The following is an 18,913-nucleotide window of genomic DNA, read 5'->3' on the forward strand; positions in this document are numbered from 1 at the left end:
TGCATATCTACATGAACAAAAGAGAAACAATCACATCCTATTTCATGAGAATTTCAGAATTAAAAGACCAATTGTCAACTATTGGGAATAATATAGATATGGAGCTATCTCTAATAGCACTTAACGGATTACCATCCAGTTGGGAATCCTTTATTCAAGGTATTAGTGCTCGTCCGACACTACCAAAATTCAATCAACTCAAGAATGATTGTACTCAAGAAGAATATCGACTAATCACAAGAGGATTGGGTCCAAACAAAGGGGGTGAAATTCAAGCACTACATGCTAATACAAGCAACAAAGGGAAGAAAAGGAAGTTCAAACGGAAGAGAGGAAATAATCACAAAAGCAAAGACTTCTCCAAGATTCAATGCTACAAGTGTGATAAATTTGGACACACTCACAGGTTCTGCCCAGAAAGAAAGCTCAAATAACCATAGCTGAAGTCAAGGAAGCAGAGAATCCTCTATTTTTCTTAGCCTTATCAAGCAGACTAAACTCAAACAAACATATGTGGATAATCGGCAGTGGAGCATCTCGACACATAACCGGTTTTAGAGATCAATTCGAAACCTTTGAAGGCCACTCAACTGAAGAAGTTACAATAGGAGACAATTCTACCTATCCAGTGAAAGGAATTGGGACCTGCTCAATTCAATTAAGAACAAGAGTTACTTTACAAATGAAAGATGTTCTCTTTGTACCAGGTATCAAAAGGAATTTGGTCTCTATTTTAGGACTAGCTGATCAAGGATATCGTGTCACCTTCCATGAAGATAAAGTTCTACTCTGGTCTAAAAACTCTAACATAAAGAATGTTATTCCTATAGGATCTAGAGATGGTAGTTTATACAAATTATGTAATGCTAAAAAACAAGCACTAAATCATGAAGTATCAAACTCTAATGAAATTTGGCATAGAAGATTAGGACATCTTCGATTTAGTGCCCTACCTTCTATAGGAAAAATTACCACAGGACTATTTGATCATGTTGGAACTTGTTGAGGATGTGCTCTAGGGAAGAACTCAAAAGGGTCATTTCCCTCAAGTGAACACAAATCAAAAGTTGTACTAGAACTTGTCCACACTGATATGTGTGGTCCAATGTCATTACCATCACTAGGGAGATTCTTGTATTATGTGATATATGTTGATGATTACTCTAGAAAAACTTGGATCTATTTCATAAAACTCAAAAAATCAAATGAAGTGTTATTGAAATTTAAAGAATTTAAGGGCCTAGTGGAAAATCAAATTGGAAAGAAAATAAAAACTCTAAGATCAGATAATGGGGGTGAATATATCTCTGAAAATTTTAAAGAATTCTGCATTTTCGTTGGGATTAAGAGGGAGTGTATTGTACCTTATAATCCTCCACAAAATGGAGTTGCAGAAAGAAAAAACAGAACCATCATCGAAGCTTTTAAAGCCATGATGCATGATCAAAATCTACACATCTCATTTTGGGCTGAAGCCTCAAATACAACTGTGTACATTCAAAACAGATGCCCTCATTCAATCCTAGAGAATATAACATTTGAAGAAGCCTTTACAGGGAATAAACCAGGTTTAAGCCATCTAAGAATCTTTGGTTGCCACGTGTATATTCATGTTCCTAAAGAAAAGAGAACCAAACTAGAACCCTTTGGGAAGAAAGGCATATTTGTTGGCTACAATGAAACCACTAAAGGATATAGAGTCTATGTTCCAGGACAAAGATCCATTGAAATTAGTAGAGATGTCAAATTTGAAGAAGATGTTGCTTATAAACTATCTCTAAGTGCAGAAGATGATATAACCGCAAAATCAGATGAAAATCCTACAAAAAATCAGAGGGAGAATAGCATAGAAAATCATGAACTTCAATCACCTAATTTCGAGAATGTTGAAAATCCTAACAACAAGAAAAGACCACTATGGGCAAGAAAGATGATTGAAGAAAATAATGTGGTGCCCAATGAAATCTTCAAAGAGAATAAGAAAACAAGAAGTCAATCATGCTATGTTGCCCTCATGACTGAACTTACAAAATCTGAACCATCAAATGTTGAAGAGGCTTTAACATGTCAAGCTTGGAAAGATGCAATGATTGAGGAATACCAACCTATCTTAAAAAATGATGTCCGAGACATTGTACCTAGACCAAAAGACAAATCAGTTGTCTCCTCAAAGTGGTTATTCAAAATCAAATATGCACCAGATGGTAGTATTGAAAAACACAAAGCCAGATTATTTGCCAGGGGGTTCTCTCAAAAGGCTAGAATTGATTACGAAGAGACATTTGCTCCAGTTGCCCGATATACTTCTGTAAGAACCATCATTGCCATTGCAACTTCCAAAGGGCGGAAGATACACCAAATGGACGTGAAGACCACATTTTTGAATGGTGTTATTGAGGAAAAAGTATATATAGAACAACCTGAAGGCTTTGCTACACATGATAGAAATTTCTATGTGTGTAGACTATAAAAAGCTCTCTACGACCTTAAACAAGCTCCCAGGGCATGGTACGGAAGGATAGATAGTTATCTCTCCAAACTAGGATATTCCAAAAATAAAGTAGACTCTAACATATACTTCAAAATATCAAATGGTGACATGTTAATACTTGTTCTCTATGTTGATGACTTGTTGATAACAGGAGAAGATCACCTCATTGCAAAATGCAAACAAGATCTTGTGGCTGAATTAGATATAAAGGATCTAGGTCTACTGCACTATTTTCTGGGCCTAGAAGTATGGCAAAAAGAGAATTATATTTTCCTAAATCAAGGAAAATACACCACTGATATCCTGACCAGATTTGGTATGATAGATTGTAAGCCTCTATCCATTCCAATGGAAACAAGTCTTCATAAGCTCAAAAGTGAAGCAGTAGATTCAAAACCTACATATCCTACATACTATAGACAAATTATTGGATCTCTTATGTACTTGGTAAACACTCGCCCTAATCTTTGTTATGCTACCAATGTGTTAAGTCATTTCATGTGCGAACCTAAGAAGATTCACCTAATGGCTGCTAAGAATATTCTGAGATACTTGTGTGGCACTATTGGACTTAGCCTGAAGTATAAAAATGTTGAGATACAACTCCAAGGGTATTCTGATTCTGACTAGGCAGGAAGTTGGTGTTGCTTTAGTCTTGGATCAGCTATGATATCCTAGTTTAGTAGAAAATAGTTAACAATTGCTCAGAGTTCCATTGAAGCCGAATATATGGCTGCCTCCATGGAAGCACGTGAGGCAATATGGTTAAGGAAATTGCTAGTTGGACTATTTGGGAAGCCCCTAAACCCCACTGTGATTCACTGTGATAATCAAAATTGCATCAAATTTTCTGTAAATCGAGTTTTTCATAATCGATCCAAGCATATAAAAATCCCATACCATTACATAAGAGATATGATAGACAGAGATGTCATCAAATTGACCTACATCAGCACTAAAGAGCAAAGTGTCGACATATTCACCAAACCTCTTGCAAAGTTGAGAGTGGAGTACTTTAGAGGTAAACCTGGTCTGACTAAATTATAATGGAAATTTCTGATATTAATCTTAATCATATGTAATTGATATATTCATGAATATCTTGAATGCAATATTGCATGTATGTGTTATGTCATGGAAGGTGACGATCTTTCATGTGATGTAAGTGTAAGATTGCTATTGTAAGGTGACGACTTTCACAATAGCTTGATCTGTTATCAAGATTGAGTACATTAAGTTGTTGTCCCAGAATGTGCCGGAAATCTTGATACTAAATTTGCTATGATGAGTTATTGAATTGTTATCATTAAATGATTGTTCCGAAATATGTCAGAAATTATGATAACAATCATATCATGATTGACTACATTAATTTGTTGTCTCGGAATGTGTCTGATATCATGATGCTAAAATTATTTCACCTATGATAATGACAATGTTACAATTGTCATTAGAATCAAGGTTGTAATCTGATAAGACTTCAAGAAGTTGTTGTCCCAGAGTGCTAGATATCAGATCATCCATATCTCTCTGAGATATGAAGTATTTCACTAGTAAGTGTTACTAAGTGAATGATCATGTCAAATGAATGTGTATATCTAGAATGTTGTTCCTTAAAACTTAATTATGAAATTCAATCCTCTTTTGCTAAGAGGGAGTGTTAAGGATAAAGCTTCATTTGGATTGAAGCAAGTAATATATAACAACATTGAACGAGGGGTCATGTCCCCGTAGGGTCATGACTCTTCATCTATTTATTTATAGGCATCGACACTTGCTGTGAACCTCCGGCAGATTTTTTCAATAAATTACAGCTGTTAGGGTTTAGTTTGTTTGTGTGGAGCATTGTTCCTTTCTTCCTGACATCATTTTGGTATTAAAATAAATAAAAAAATTAGCATCACAAAAATTGGGTTATTGTTTCCTTTGAAAGCAATCTGATGCTGAACTTTAATGACACTTCTAGAGGATGCCTTCTTAGAGATTTCTCAAGGAATTTAGTGGTGCAGCTTCAAGGAAAGTGAAAGAGGGGACAAATAATGAAGCAAAGACGCATGCACTTTTCTTGGGCTTCAGGGGGCAATCAATATGGGTTCAAAAATCTTATTTCAAAAGGGAACTCAATAGTGATTTTAACGCTATCAGAAACCAAGGCCCTGTAAACTGGAAGCTAAACAATATTTTTAGGTTATTGTGGCCTCTTCTAGAAAAGTTTATTTCCCTCATTGCTTGTCATTATTTCAGGGAAGTGAATGGGGGAGCAGATTTTCTTGCCAATTATGCTATAGATTATGAAGATATAATCGTCAATTCTAAGTGGCTTCTTCTAGAAAAGTTTATTTCCTTTCTTGTCATTATTTCAGGGAAGTGAATGGGGGAAGCAGATTTTCTTGCCAATTATGCTATAGATTATGAAGAGATAATAGTCAATTGTACCTTTACACACAAGAAATCAGATTCATAATTGTTTTGGACCAGCATTTCTTCAAATATGGTTATATCGAGGATTGATCCACTCAAATAAGTTTCGTTTACAATCCACTAAAAACTATATTGATAGTGATATAAATTCAGTGTCCAATTCAATCTACACTCCATGAAAACACCAAAAGTAGCCACAGAAGAAAGTACATCACAGCAAATTTTTGCAATGGAAGACAAGACAAGTTATATCTCAACATTCTGCCATCAACCAGCATTGCATCTTCCATTGCAATAAATGATAGAGATGCATAAATTGACTGTGACCATGGAAGCCTGCAAAATATCTTTAGTTTCTCTGTCACTTTGATTTGACAGAGACACCATCAGATCCAGCAATAATGACAGCCGTAGCCATGTCAAGGAAAAGCCCATGCTCCACAACACCCTCGAATCCTAAAATTGCACGGCTGGCAGCCCTGGCATCCTTAATTGGGGTCTCAAAATACAAATCCACAATATAATTTGAATTATCTGTCACATAAGGCTTTTCACCATCCATACGCAGCTTGGCCTGGCAACCCTCAGCATCAAAAAGAGCCTGGAGCCGCTGAGCATTGTACTTCCAGCAGAATGGCACCACCTGTACAATAGCATTGCATATTAAGCACTTGACATAAATTAATAACTAGATTAAGTTCAGTGAAAAAGTCTTCATACATGAAGAAAAAGCATTCATTAGACAGAAAAATCCTTTGTTTTCCTATGAGAGCTAGGGCGTGAAAAGTAAACTCAGCCTGATGGTTTGCATACAAGGTGGAATCCCTCTGCATTAAAATAGCTCACGCAACTATTATAAGACAGCAATTATTATGCAAACTGGTAGATTACATAATTAATGACATGTAGAATAGGGATAGAATGAGTGTTTTAGGAAGATCCAAACATCTAAATCCTGTATATACTATTAATGTTGTACAATCAATGTGAAGTAAAATTGTAATGTCCCCCACTAAGCCAATGTGTGAGACCCATGAGCCCATTTCTACGCTTCTCGATGGGCAAAGGATAATTGCTAGAGAAATATATATTGGTGAGGATTGGTTTCATCCATTTGTACCTTGTATTCTTATGAGTTTTGGACCACTTCCCATAATTTAGGGGCATTTTCCAAGTCTTAGGGGGTATTCTAATGAATTTTGGACCATTTGTCCCCTCACGTGGGGTTCACCCTGAGGAGACCTCTTTACTGCTAACATTGTTCATGCCCTATATGTGCCCTGGGGAAAACTTATTCATATTTATAGGGTTTGTTAGAGGACTGTATGGACAAGACCATGTCATGCAGCCTGTCATTGGATACAGTTGTCAGTCAGTTGCTTATAATGCTTTATATTAGGTCTTTCTGGCAAGTGTTTCTCAAGTTATGGTTGATATGCTAATGATGGTCCAGGGTTATTACACTAATGCCATGTAATGTGGGACTTCATTATTAAGTGATATTAATGTTATATCAAATGAAATAGTTTTTTTTATTTGACATAAAGGATACATGCTTGGGGTTTGGAGCTTGCCAATGAGTAGATATGAAATAAAAACCAGCCGTCATTGAGGAAATTATTCTATGCTTATTTCACATTTTTGAGAGCTAGAAAAAGTGGCTACATCAGGCAGCACTCATTTACCAATCTCATCCAGAGTTCAGAGGGATATTGTAAGCAATCTCATCTAGGGTTATATTGAGCTGCAAGCATTCTCTTGTCGTTTGGTAGACTAATTTTTGGGACATCTGGAGCAGAAGTACACAGTACCATCTGTTCTGATTTGGGAAATATCTTCCACAAGGTTCTTGAGTTCTAACTAGTTCCATATCATTATATTGATGTAATCCAACAGGTTTTTTATTATTATTATTACTCCATTGATGTACTCCAGCAGAGTTTTTCAATAAATTACAGCTCTAGAGTTATTGTTAGGGTTTAGTTTGTTTGTGTAGTGCATTGTTCCTTTGTGACATCATTCTGGTTTTAAAATAAATAAAAAATTAGCATCACAAAAATTGGGGTATTGTTTCCTTTGAATGGAATCTAATGCTGAACTTTAATGGCACGTCTAGATGATGCCTTTTTAGAGATTTCTCAAGTAATCTAGTGGTTGCAACTTCAAGGAAAGTGAAAGAAGGGACAAAAAATGAAGCAAAAACACGTGCACTTTTTCTTGGTCTTCTGGGGGCAATCAATATGCGTTCAAAAATCTTATTTTAAAAGGGAACTAAATAATGATTTTTAATGCCAGAAACCAAGGCTATGTAAACTTGAAGCTAAACAATATTTTTAGGTTAGTTTGGCCTCTTCTAGAAAAGTTTATTTCCTTCATTGCTTGTCATTATTTCAGGGAAGTGAATGGGGGAAGCAGATTTTCTTGCCAATTATGCTCTAGATTATGAAGAGATAATCGTCAATTCTAATGCCTCAAGATGGTAACATTTGGAATCTAAATTCAAAATCTCTGAGCTGCTGGTGTGAAGGTATATCTTCCAGTGTCATCACTCTATGGGTGTGAATTCTACTTTTAGGATGAAATTTGGATCTGATTTTCAAGTAACCCCATTAGCTAAGATTTGCCCAATAAAGGGAATTTCTATTAATCGCTATTGAAATTTAAGGTTTGTTCTTATTTATAGTTTAATAGAGGGTCTTAAGGCCCTCATTACATATTAAAAAAATGGATTACTGCCAAGCAATTCAAACATCTATTTCTAAACAATCATTGTTTTCTACCATACTGGGCAACCATAATTTGTAGTCATATTCGAACCAATTATTGATATTTAAAATTATGTACTGAAATCTGAATTTCAATGTACTTCGTGTACTCTAGCATAGGTATTTTCTCTCTTATACATTTCTTATTTCAAAAATAGAAAGAAGAGAATAACAAAGTGCTTAACTTCACAAATTTGTAATTGAACAAAAGCTTCAGGAACTTTTTTGCAGTTATCCAGAAAAATGAACACCTAATCACAAGCATGTACAAGAAACATGGTGAAATTTATCCAGATACACATGGATGCCATAATAAGACTCTTTATACATGCCCAATATCCATACTAATTTGAAACAATGTTCATTATTCTGGGATCCATACCAAACTGCTATATGTTTCCTTCCATAATAAAGTACTGTAATAGGAAGGTTAGGAACATTCTTTGTTAAATGACCTCTCCTATTCCCTTTCCTTTTGAACCTACTTGTCTTATGATTTCAACTAATAATTTGCAGTGGTCTTTTTGTGTGAATTTATATTTGCAAAAAAAAGACTGGCGTATGAACATAAGGCCATTATAAGAGTTAACCCTCTAAGCAATTTATTTACCTTCACACTTGCAGTCTGGTTTCATGCTAAACAAAGAAGCTTCAAGCTCAATCGAATTGTCAATAAATTACCTAACGTAAATTGCAAATAACAAAAAGGTTTCCTTGAAATGTACCATCACAATTTAACTTTTAATGTGGCTGTAGGGTCAATTTTGATGTACTGAAGAATAACAATGACTGAAATCTGCAGGACCTCTAGCGACAAATGAAGGCAATAATTGCCATCATTGCAATGCTTTACATCTAGGGAAGAAAAAGCTAAAACATTGGCTGCTGAAAATACATTAATCATATTAGAAAATCGAAGGATAATGTATTTTATTGAACAAGCAATCATTCAAAGGCACATAATCTCTTTTGTTCCAAAGGTTCAGCAAATTAAATCAAGAGCCTCTGGCCAAAAAATATCTAAATCTATAAACAAAGCGCCGTACAAGAAATAATGCATGCTAATTCCAAAAAAAAAAATGTGTAGTGCCATAAAGAATGACTCTACAGATATCCTATCAGAGCTCAGTTTGATTGCTTGCAGCCTTACACACAAGGTGATATTGCTCAGCTCCAAAATAGCTCAGCCTCCTAGCATAAGACAGTAATTATTAAGACTGAGAGATTACACAGTTACAACAAGTTCAATAGGTTTAGAATGAGGGTTTTAGAAAGATATATACATCTAATCCTGTATTATTGTAATACAATCAATGTGAAGTACAAATGGGTTATAAAATTTAACTTATAAGCAGTGGTCATTGAATTTACCAGTACAGATACAGTAATGGGCTTTGGAGTTCTTTGAACATGTCTTCTGCTTCCAAGTGAACAATCTATGAGCCCATGTCAAAGGGTACACTTTGCACTAGTACCACTCCATATAAAGTAAAGGTACCTGTAAAGGTCAAATTTTATGTCAGTCCAAGCAAGAGCTCAATTTGGTGTATGAGACCTTCTGTGGAAAGGCACAAGCGGTTTATTTCTTTCAGTTTAAAAGTTTAAATTCTATATGGTTCAAATTTTGTACCCAAGATTTTTTTGATCAAGCTAGGTAGTAAACCATACATTGCCAGTTCAACTGCTCCCAAAGCAAACCACACTAAGAATCTTCATTCCTTGATTTGCGCTTGTGAATTTCAGAAGATATTTGCAGTCATAATCTAGTACCGGAAATCTCAAATGAAAAGATCTAAAACCAATAGAATCCTATATCTAAACCTCCTGCAAACATGATAACGTCTTGCAGTTGATTTAAATGATGCATCCAATGCTGCAACACTGAGTGCAATGTAACCCATTACCCTATATATGAAGCCAGGTAATTGTTAGTTCACTTTGATAGAAGATTGGGAAGCATAAATGCCCTCCTACTCACCCACAAATGCTCTTAAATGTGCTATCACTCATGTGTCAACCTAACATAGGCCAGGCCAACAAGAACTGAAGAGATACTCACACTATGGTTTCCCACAAAACAGGGGAACATAACGAATTGATTAAAACAACCTAAAGAAAAAAAGGGAAAAAAAATTGAATTAAAGCTCATAAGCCACTTAGAGCCAGAAAGAGGGCCTAACCCACCCTTCTACTCCCATTCATAAGCCACTTAGAGCCAAAACAAGGACCCAACCCGCCTTTCTGCTCATAAACCACTTAGAGCTAGAAAGAGGGCCTAATCCTGCCTTTCTGCTCATAAACCACTTGGAGCCAAAAAGAGGGCCTAACCCTGCCCTTTTGCTCATAAATGACTAAGAGCCAAAAAGAGGGCCTAACCCCACCTTTCTGCTCATAAACCACTTAGACCCAGAAAGAGGGCCTAACTCCACCCTTTTGCTCCCATGAGTCGGGAAGGGGGCTTTATCCCCTAGATTTGTTCCTCCACAAAACTCCATTTGTTTATTGTCCCTTCTTTCAATTTGATGCTCTTAAGATCTTCATCGTACCTTGTTTTCTTGCTTGGATTTCCTTCTGTTTCTTTGTCGAACATTGCCTCTATATTACGTATTTGGCTTCCACATGTGTCCTGGCCTCCACTCTTCCTTGCATTTAAAGCACAAACCTTTCTCTTTTGGGTATTCTCATCGTCTTTTAAGTTTTTCTCGATCACAATCGTGCCCACATTTCCATTTTCCCTTGCATTGGAAACATAGTCATTTGTTTATGAACTCCTTTCTTTCATTGTAAGATAGAGGGGGATAATGTTTTGTATGAATGTTAAAAGGTTGATTCTTTGTATGGTATTTTCCTTTGTAGGTGTGATGTCTAATTTTAGTGCCTTTTGGATTGCATCCTCAAGAGATGTAGGATCGAGGGCACTTCCCAAGCCTTGGATAGTTTCTTTGAATCCCTCAATTAAAAGGTATGCAAGTCTTCTTTGAGACACCTTTGGTACCATGATTGATAGTTTTGGGGATTCTACAATTCCATGTTGTTTGATTTGTGTAACTCTGTGAAGTACCACTCGAGGTGTTTTTTATCAAACCTTTGGACAAGTCTTTGAGTGAATTCAGCATAAGTGGTTGTGTTGGTGGCCTTGGGTAATGATAATATAAATATAATCTCAAGTTAATTAATTTAATGAAAGGTCAAGAAGCATGCCATTAAGAGTTGTGTCTCCCTCAAATGTAAAGACATAAGAGGGAAGAACAAAACATATGGGGGAGGGGGAGCAGATTTAGAGATACATGTATATACATTACACACAGCAGAATCAGAAATTCTAATATATCTAATCTACATACAAGAGAATGAAAAGAATTTCTCATACACTAATGTGTATCTAGGTACAAACAGCAGATCAGATTGATACAAGGCAGACAGTTGACCTGTGCATTATACAAGAATCAGTCAACGTCAATGATGGGACATCACAAATGGTATCAGAGCACTGTTCCTGCCAGCTTGAGGGGACATTACAAATCAGTCAAAGATAGCAACGATCATCATTATGGACAGAAAATTAATGATAAGGCAGAGATATGTATATTCATGGCAGTGCTGAGACTTTAATGTCCCATTTTATAAATGCTCTAGTTTTTGCCCTAAAATCACAATTCCAAGCTTAGTCACTGCATTTGCCGAATTTCCAGCTTCAAGTTCAGAATTCGGCAAATCTATATAAAAAAAAAAATCGATAAAATTTGCCAGGAATTTGTACAGTAAAATAAAGTCGTTTGTGGGCAGCCGCCGCTACGGCAAAATGAAGCAATTTGTGCCCAGTCGCCACTGTGTGAGCCCCTGCCCAGCCCACGACTTCTCCCTCGTGCTCATAGTGCATTTGCCAGATTTTTGTTTTTCGTTGTAAAAGTGAGCTTACCAAATTTTCATTAACAATGTAACCTCAAGCATATGTTTTAATGTTATTTTAAGAAATTATCTTTCAACCATACATTAATTTTTGTAACCTCAATCATACATAGGTAAAAGTTGAAATGTTATTCTCTTTTGCTTGAAAAAAAGTGAACGTAAAAGCTTTTAATCTATTTATAATGCTTTCAAATCTATTTTGCAATCTTAAACTATTTTGATATATATTAGATATATTATTTATATCTGAAAAAAATACTGAAGAATAAAAGGAAGAGAATACGGAAGGATAAGAAAAAGAAAATAGGAAGGGAAAGAAAGAGGTAGTCACTAAGGCTGAGAAACAACACGGGTATGAGGCTTATTCACAACATAGCATGCTACTGTTTCATTGTGAATACAGTTTAGCATGGCTAATACAATTAATAATATGAATACAATTTAAAAGGGTTAGTACTAAGGCTGAGAAACAACAAGGGTATGAGGCTTATTCACAACATAGCATGCTACTGTTTCATTGTGAATACAGTTTAGCATGGCTAATACAATTAATAATATGAATACAATTTAATAGGGTTAATACAATTTAATACAATGGATACTAATAATACAGTTTAATATTATTAATACAATTAATATAACTCTGTAATGTCCCCTTGTGTTATTCTATATGAATTTAGGGAACAATCAATCAATCAATCAATTTTGAGAGACTTCTTCCCTTAAAGTACTCTCTCTCTCCCCCAAGAATGATGGACTATGACACCATCTATGAATGTTTATGTAAATAATTAAGTTACTGCTACCCCTGATATGTCCTTAGGAATTAAGCCCAGTAAGATATTCCAATCCGTAGATAGTTAAGGATCTTTGTTCTACCTGATCTTTAATAAAATCTGCAATGAATCTCCTCTGAAGATAACAATAAAACTATATAATACCGTGTCTGATTTATCGGTCTACTGTGCAATCATAATTCAATTGTTACATCTAATATGTCAAAATAATTATATAATTAGGAGTAGGCTGTGATGGCTGTTTTATTGATATGAATGCACAGTTGCATTTTCTGGTATCACCTATAGAAATATGGCGCTGTCCAGATCTGAGGTTGAAAGCTTACGACCAGGCTTAACAGTACTCTTCCTGATTTTGATTATTTTCTTTATGCATCTTTATTGACACTTGGTCAATCTGCTCCTTTAAAGATCACAGGGATTAGGAAATTCCGATAATAAAAACTCCATCCCCATTTGTGAGGATATGCTCTCTATGTCAAGGAGCCAGTTATGCTCTCTATGTCAAACATGGGCCGCCAAGTCTAGCAAGGAGGTTAGAAGCAATCATTCCTTGGGCTTGGTAGACAACAGACCTGCGCAATCCCCTCTCATGTCTCATATACCAACGTCTATCTATTTTTGCATTAGAATGGATAGAGATGTAATCTAGTGGCAACGAGGGGCTTACAAGTGGTCATAAGGACCCAAATTGCACCCTCTATGTCAAACCTATAAATATTACCCAAATTGAATGGGTAATGGACTTGAAGGGCAAGCCACATGGGCCGCGAAGTCTAGCAAGGAGGTTAAAAGAAACCATTCCTTGGGCTTGATAGTATTTGTCTCCTCATTAATCATTTTAATTCAAGTTATAAATGTTTTAAAATAGGAAAAGCATTGCTAACAGGCCTATAACTAGTAGGGGACATTACATCACATCTCTTCATCATGCTTGCCCCTTGGCAATAGACACAACCTTTCCTTTTCACAATTAGCACCCTACAACCCTTCATAATTCTTGCCCTTTGAAAAAGACACAACCTTATCTACTTCCCATTTTCTTTCTTCCTCCATCTATCCTTCATTGATTCCCATGCTTCATTCATTTATTCCCTCCTCCTTATCCCTTTTCAAATGATCTCTTCTCTATCTTATATCTCATGTTTGAGAGAGTCACAACTCTTCATTCCATACCGTTGACCATTCAATAACTTAATTACATTTTAATTATATTATATTATATTTCTATAACTTTATATCTATTATTATTATTTATTATTAAATCCTATTCCAAAATGGGGACATTACAATCTGCCTCGCCCAAGATTGCTTGTCCTCAAGCAATGATCATATGAAATTGCTTTGGAAACACACATGGAACAAACTTTTTGAAAACACATCAAACATGATGCAAAGCATATTCAAGACATAAGGCATACATTATGAAGGCACACACGCCATGAAGTGATCATGCTAAAAAACATGACAGACATGGGGCAAACACATAAACACAGAGCACAAAGCATCTATAACACACATGGAGTAAACATGCTTAAACCATATCAGACATCAAGCAAACACAAGGTATTTGTGAGAAAAGCATGCATATTAAATATACATGGAGTAAGCATGCTCAAAACGCATTAGTCATGAAGTAGTTAAAGGCATATATACGTAGAAATGCAATGTTGGTCTACTTGATTTTATTTTTGGACTAAGTTTATAGATCCCTTTCTTAGACCTTCAAATTGCTTTAAAATAGAATACATTTCATTATTTTAGCTTTTCCCTACAAGCAGGCAGGATCGCGCTCTAATACCATTTGTAATGTCCCTTTTTATAAATGCCCTAGTTTTTGCCCTAAAATTACAATTACAAGTAACCTTCTTACTAGGGTTAGGAACATAAACTTAATCATAATATCTCTAATTTATTGGGAAAATTCAGCCATAGGGAAGCTAGGATAAGGTGACTCAATAGGGTGCCCTAGAGATCCTCTACTCTAGGCCCAAGAGTGCACATACCATCCCTCTTGGCCCCATGTGGCCCGTGCCATCCATATGGGTAATGTACCTAGTGAGGTGTCCTATAACCGTTCCCCTCAATTTTGCCACTTCTATCCTACTTCCCATGATTGAACATTCTTAATAAATTCAATTACCATGATAGAGAGCATGAGGAGCATTCACAATAGGGTGCCCCGGAAGTCCATCCTTTGTACCCCTGGCCCGAAGGACTCCTTGGTCTTATACCATGAGGTGGCATACCTAGAAAATGACCCCAGCACTATTCCCCTACTTGTGATTCACCAATTTCTCTACCATGGCTAGTTACAACAGTCAGAGAGAATAAATATGCATAACATCATATATCATAATCACATATTTCCTATATCCATATATTAGACCAGTCATAGATAGTAACACACCATGAATCAGCAATATATCTATTATCTATGACAGATAATCATAAACAGCAATGCATATTCATTCAGAAGTATGCAGATATACACAGAATTATTACATTATGAATGGAAATCCATACCACAACCAAAGTATAGAATCAAACTGTTGCATATTCAATCTCTTACAAATGCCCAATCTGATCTTCTTGATTTAGGTCTGCTCCTAAATCTGCTTTTAATGCCTTGAATATTATATTCCATCTTTCTTCTTACCCTTCCTTTAATGATCTCTCCTTTATACTTTATTGGTGGAAGAGTCACCACCTTTCATAGGAATTGAAGCACCACCTTTCATTGCTGCTTTTGAGAATTATATATTATTCTCCAAATTGATCTCCCTTCCATCTCTTCCTCAAATGAACCCTCTTCCCTTTATATCTTCCCATGTGAGGAAGAGGTCACATCTCTTATCATGCCCGCCCCTTGGCAAGCGACACAACCTTTCCTTTCACAACTAGCAGCACCTTTGAAATAGTACAACCCTTCATCATTCTTGTCCTTTGAAAGAGACACGACCTTATCTACTTCCCATTCCTTTCTTCCTCCATCAATCCTTCCTTGGTTCTCGTGCTTCATTAATTTCTTCCCTCCTTATCCCTTTTCGAATAATCTCTTTGTTGGTGTAATTATTTATTCATGTTGAACATTATTACACTTTACTTAAGTTTACTTAGGTACATGCACCACATTGTAGTTTGCATATGAGACACTTAGGGAGATGTGCATACATTGGGAGTGTGTATGTAGGAGAATTCCCACCTTTTATGGTGTGATCTTGTTATTACTTTATCATATCCACTTATTGTGGAGTGATAATTCCACCTTCGGTGGGTGATCCATCTCATGTGGAATATTTTACTATTTCTCCTACCTACCCTTACATCTCATTGAGCCACATGTCATCATTTTGTGCTCTCCTCTCTTAGCCTTGCCTTTAAAAGCGGGTTTATCATACATTGTATGTGATGATGATCTAGTTGATCTCTTTTGCATCTTGATAGGAATACAGTTTATTCTTGTCATATTTTATCTCTCTTGTTATTGTGCTATCTATTGGTCTCTTTGATCTTGGTTGCTTCAAGCCTCCAAGCATAATCTCACATGGTATCAAATCGGTTGGAGCACCATTGCATAGCCTTTGAGAGATTTTATTGCCTTTTTTAAGGAGGTCAAGAGGCAGATATGAGGAGCAACATCTGGTAGAGGCGTTCTAGACCAGATCCGAACTCACCATTGCGCTTGAGTGGCCGTTTCCATGAATTTTGACTATAAATTTGCCTATATTGGGTGAAAATCAGATTTCGGGCTTGGAGGAAAAAAAATCAGCTTGTTAGGCTGTAGGGTACGATTTTTTTACAAAAATATTTTAATTTTTGTGCGAATTTTTTAATTTGTTATATTTTACAATTCACAGTTTTTTGTTGTGAAAAGTTTATTAAAAAATCAATAAAAAATCAATAAATATTTTGATTGTGGGGGGGTCGGGTGACCACCCCCCCTCCCCGTACTATTTCCCTACCACTGCAGGGTTTGTTGTACTCTGTGCCTGCGTTGTACCTTCTCCGCCGGCCTCTCGCCGACCACTGTCGTCCACGCTTGGCACCAACTCGTGCTCTTCCCGACCGCCCATGTTCCGGCAACCATCGATGCCGCTAACTGCCTTTTCCGGTGGCACCTCCATCCACCGAGCCACCAAGCGCCGCACGACATCTTTCTCCCTACCACGAGGCCTTCTCTTGTTGGCCTAGAAGGCCAAACAGAGCCACCTAAGCGCCACCACGCAAGACACGTGGCGGAAGTGTACTTGTTGGACCCAATCCACTCACCGTACGAAATACTTCGTCATTTGCCCTGTCAGCAACCGAGTCAGCGCCACCTGTTCTGCCACACAAACATATGGATCCGAGTCACAAGCCACGTCATCAGGTACAGTCGACAACCAGCTCACCTTCTATACAATCCTTGTCATACTGACACGTCATCTTTGTACTGCCACTTGTCATATTTTGGTTCGGCCACATTAGCAGTCATACAGTACAGACATTTGCGCAGGCAGAGAGGTGAAGTTTTGGTGACGGCCATATGGCCGTCAAATTTAACCTCTTGTGCTGATGTCATCTTTTTTTTGAAAAAAGATGACCCCCTCTCATTGAGCTTTTTAATTTTGCACTCCAACTTTGGAAGGCCATATCTTGCTCATTTTGGCTCCTTTTTTAGTGCAATGTTTTAGGACATGGGCTATTTTTTCGTGTACTTTCACGTCGTGGTGTTATTTTTTGATTTGGGTGGGACATTTTTTAGAAATTTCAATTTTTGGTGACTGTACCTGTCCAATCCCTGTTTCCACAACTTCGGGGACTCCGTTTGGACTCGTATGAATTCCTTTTCAAGTGTAGTTTTTTTTTAAAGTGCATGGTTTTTCGTCTACTTTCATAATCTGCTATCAATTTGCAGTGATTTTGACTGGAAATTGTACTTTCAGCATATGGTCTTTTTTGGCCAATTTGGCACTTGTATTGCATAGATCTACACTTTTGGTCCTTTGCATTGTAGTTCTAAGCCTATTGGGGCAGTTGTAAAACAAAATCAGAAGTCCACTTTGCCATTGTTTGCAAGTGGCCTATTGTACAAGCACTACATATAAAATGCCAAAATCATCATTTTTTTTGTCGGGGGGGGGGGGTGTACTTTGATTGAGTGAATTTGGGGGGGGTGTCTCTTGTGCTCTTGCTCTTTTGTGTTCTTTCATTTTGCTGCTATGGGTTCTCCTAAGTTTCCTCTCTTAACTCCACATAATTATGCTACTTGGAAAATTGATACATGGAGTAAACTAATAGAAAAAGGGTTAACTCATTACATTGATAGAACTATTGCTGCTCCTGCGGATCCTAAGGCTAATCCTAATGCACGCTTGGATTGGCTCACTAAGAACATCATGGCAATTGGTACCTTAAGAAAGTATGTATCAAAAGATCTCATCTTTCATATTGAAAAATGCACTTTAATTAAAGATGCATGGCAAAAGTTTCAAGACTTGTACGGTCAAGTTGATGAGATTAGGGGATAATGATCTCACCATGTTAGATCCCAAGAACTTTGATACAATACAAGATTATGTCATTAAGGCAAAAGAGTTGAGAGCACAACTCAAGGATTGTGGCATTGATAAGAAGGATACTCAATTGATCTTCAATTTGATGGGCAAACTTCCACAAGAATATCCAACATTTGTTTCTAGTTATAGGATGACAATGGGTTCAAGCTACACAATGCCTACATTTGATGCTTTCACTGACATGTTGATGATGGAGCAAACTAGGTTGATAAGCATGGGCATTCTTAAGACTTCTAAGTCTCAAGCATATGTGACAACTCAAGGGAACAAAGGAAATCAAGGAAAGGACAACTCAAACAAGAAGAAAGGGCAATCAAAGTCTAAGGACAAAGCACCACCTTCTCCACAACAAGGAGATTCATCCTCTTCCAAGAAGGACAATTCACCAAAGAAGGAGAGACCTACTTATGCTTATTGTAAAAAGGTTGGTCATGAGGAGCATCGTTGCCATTCTAAGAAGATTGATGAGCTCCTCCATATCCTCGAAAAGAACAACATTGATTTTCCTAATGCCTACAAGAAAGAGGATTCATCACCTTCCACTTCCTCACAATCAAAGGGGAAAAGGCAAGCATTCATGGCCGCAACAAGTGGGAAGACTCACTCTTTTGGGGCAAGAAAAGGACAAGCTCTTTGTGCTACTACAAGTCATGATTCAGGGAGATGGCTTCTAGATTCAGGGGCTTCTCATCATATGGCATCTTCACAATCTATGTTCTCTTCATTTGAGCCTTGCACCATGTCGCAGCTTTTAATGGGCAATCATACATACATGGATGTGATTGGGAAAGGATCTATTGCCATTGGGGATAACTACTTCAATGATGTGTTGTATGTACCCCATTTGACAAACAATCTTCTTTCCATCTATCAAATCACACATGGGGCAACAAAGAAAACTGTGGAGTTCACATCTAAGTTAGTTATCATTAGAGACTTGGAGAGTAAAGCTATCATTGCGACTAGGGT

The 18,913-nt window shown here is 36.8% G+C and overlaps 1 protein-coding gene across 2 annotated transcripts in view; it reads right to left on the reverse strand.

Moving 5' to 3' along the window:
• Nucleotides 1–4,948: 4,948 nt before the first annotated feature.
• The window catches only part of LOC131061408 (probable ribose-5-phosphate isomerase 3, chloroplastic), a 47,701-nt gene continuing 33,736 nt past the window's right edge, over nt 4,949–18,913 (reverse strand). Inside the window, exons 2-3 of one of the 2 annotated variants that reach the window (XR_009110534.2) lie at nt 9,049–9,175; nt 5,418–5,555 (exon numbers count right to left, since the gene is read on the reverse strand). Coding sequence is in view for 1 of the 2 variants with exons in the window: in XM_057995052.2 (XP_057851035.1) it covers nt 5,274–5,555 (282 nt within the window). In the remaining variant the exon portion in view is untranslated. Of the gene's footprint in view, nt 5,556–9,048; nt 9,176–18,913 lie in introns of both variants that reach the window. The other variant, XM_057995052.2, reaches the window with a different exon arrangement.

This window comes from Cryptomeria japonica, chromosome 8, assembly GCF_030272615.1.
Source record: "Cryptomeria japonica chromosome 8, Sugi_1.0, whole genome shotgun sequence".
In the NCBI taxonomy this organism is placed as follows: Eukaryota; Viridiplantae; Streptophyta; class Pinopsida; order Cupressales; family Cupressaceae; genus Cryptomeria; species Cryptomeria japonica.